Source organism: Notothenia coriiceps, unplaced genomic scaffold (assembly GCF_000735185.1).
Source record: "Notothenia coriiceps isolate Sejong01 unplaced genomic scaffold, NC01 NC01_scaffold00033420, whole genome shotgun sequence".
Classification (NCBI taxonomy): domain Eukaryota; kingdom Metazoa; phylum Chordata; class Actinopteri; order Perciformes; family Nototheniidae; genus Notothenia; species Notothenia coriiceps.
This window is the reverse complement of record NW_011366121.1, coordinates 48,954-51,044: the sequence shown is the minus strand read 5'-3', so window position 1 is coordinate 51,044 and position 2,091 is coordinate 48,954. Positions and strand designations below refer to the sequence as shown.

The following is a 2,091-nucleotide window of genomic DNA, read 5'->3' as shown; positions in this document are numbered from 1 at the left end:
CCCCTCTGCAGGACCTATTGTGTGTACATGACCCCTCTGCAGGACCTATTGTGTGTACATGACCCCTCTGCAGGACCTATTGTGTGTACATGACCCCTCTGCAGGACCTATTGTGTGTACATGACCCCTCTGCAGGACCTATTGTGTGTACATGTCCCCTCTGCAGGACCTATTGTGCGTACATGTCCCCTCTGCAGGATATATTGTGTGTACATGTCCCCTCTGCAGGACTTATTGTGTGTACATGTCCCCTCTGCAGGACCTATTGTGTGTACATGTCCCCTCTGCAGGACCTATTGTGTGTACATGTCCCCTCTGCAGGACTAAAGGTATTCTGATGTCTTACCTTCTCCAGCGTTGTAAGCCAGGATGGACCTCGCTCTGGTCTGTTTGCCCTCGGTGTTTTTCCCGGAGCAGGTGTTGGAGCAGAGGGTCCAGGAGCTCCAGGGGCTCAGGGCACAGTCCTTTGGGCAAGGCACCTCGCAGAGGGCAGGCATCGGCAGGATGGCATCCCTGCAGAGCTGCCTCTCCACAAACTCTCCTGCAGCAAGATGGAAGGTATTAGAAATGTAGCTATGGTCAGACGATACAAAGACATCCAGCTGGGAGTCATCACATCTGCGTGCCTTCACAGACCGACACAGGTTAGGGTTAGGGTTCATTCAAACTGGAAGATGAAAACACAAACTCCCCGGCAGGAAGATTTAAGGTATTAGACATTTCAAGTCTCTATCATCATGTGCTCAGCAGCTACAGTGTGGATGTGGAGATAAGAAACTGAATTCCTCCTCCAACAGAGCAACATAATATATATAACACATAAAACAAATAAAACAAATCAAATAGTGAAGAGAATGTTTTGAGATCTGCAAGTTAATACAAATAAAATAGAAATAGTGCAAGAAGAGTCTGTATACAAGTACATGGAATATGATATAATGCAAACAGATGAATGTTTCTACACAGTAAAAATCTGGAGAGTTAATTTAACTCTGAGATAAGGTCCATATGTTCACTGGCTCAGTGTTCAAATGGACTTTTGAAGTGTTAAATTAACTCTCCAGATGTTACTGTATGGTCTAAATGCAGTCAGACCATACACAGATATCCAGATGAGTCATTCCACAGATTTACATTTTTATCTGTGTGCTTTAACAGATATAAAAAAGTTAGGGTTGATTCAAAATGGAAAAGGAAAACACTGTTTTTGATAACTGAGCTTTCTGAATAATGAACTTCAGCAGATTTAAGTTGTCAGAAATATTCTGCAGACTAAAAAGCATTCGTCAATAAAGAAATGTTGAGCCAAGAGACGAGGAACCTGTCCATCATGTTCAGACATTTTTAGTTTTATATTTGGCCTTTCACAAATAATAAAAAGGTCTTAAAAATGTGCTAGAAGCCCAAATAGTCCTGGCCCATGTTATGTGCTAAACGTGTTATTTTCCCAAAAGCAACACAACTAAGCTGTTTGTAATGTTATCGTTAGGCGATTCACGTTATTATAAATCTATCAGTAATGTTTCACCCTGTCTGAATCTAAACGTTAGAAAAGGGAATGCTAACGTCATCTTTCTGGTCCCCGTTGTTCCCACATGTCCAATCACTGCAACACATCCATGCAATGGTCCTGACCCGTATGCATATTTTCCAGATGTTTAATCCTTAATGTTTGGGAATGTAAAGGTGAGTTCATATTTAAAAGCTAGATTTAATTGAGTGTTCTTATAGCAGTGCCAATCACAGAGCTATCATTGCTGTTGTTAAATCTTTATAACGCTAGAGGCTCAGTCTTTAAGGTTAAGCATGAGTTGAAGGACCGTCACGTCTAACAGGACTGAAGGCAAAGGGCCTTAGAATAAACACAGGTTTATATTTGAGGGTTTTCTCTGGGATTTGTTGACAATATTGATCGGATCTGCAGGCTGTCCTCGGCCCAGCATATCTGTGAAAATGTCTTTGTGAAGGGCGGAGAGAACCAGTGACACCACGGAGACCCCGGGGGAAACAGATCCATTTCCATCAGAAGGACACAACAAGAGATCAATACGAGTCAGGAGGAACTCTGAGGGAAGCCACATGGTGCTGGGG

The 2,091-nt window shown here is 42.8% G+C and overlaps 1 protein-coding gene across 1 annotated transcript in view; it reads right to left on the bottom strand.

Moving 5' to 3' along the window:
* Window positions 1-662, bottom strand: part of LOC104961546 (thrombospondin type-1 domain-containing protein 7A-like) — a 17,692-nt gene extending 17,030 nt beyond the window's left edge. Inside the window, exon 1 of the mRNA XM_010789855.1 lies at window positions 347-662. Within this exon, the coding sequence (XP_010788157.1) occupies window positions 347-662 (316 nt within the window). The remainder of the gene's footprint in view (window positions 1-346) is intronic.
* Between the last annotated feature and the right edge of the window lie 1,429 nt (window positions 663-2,091).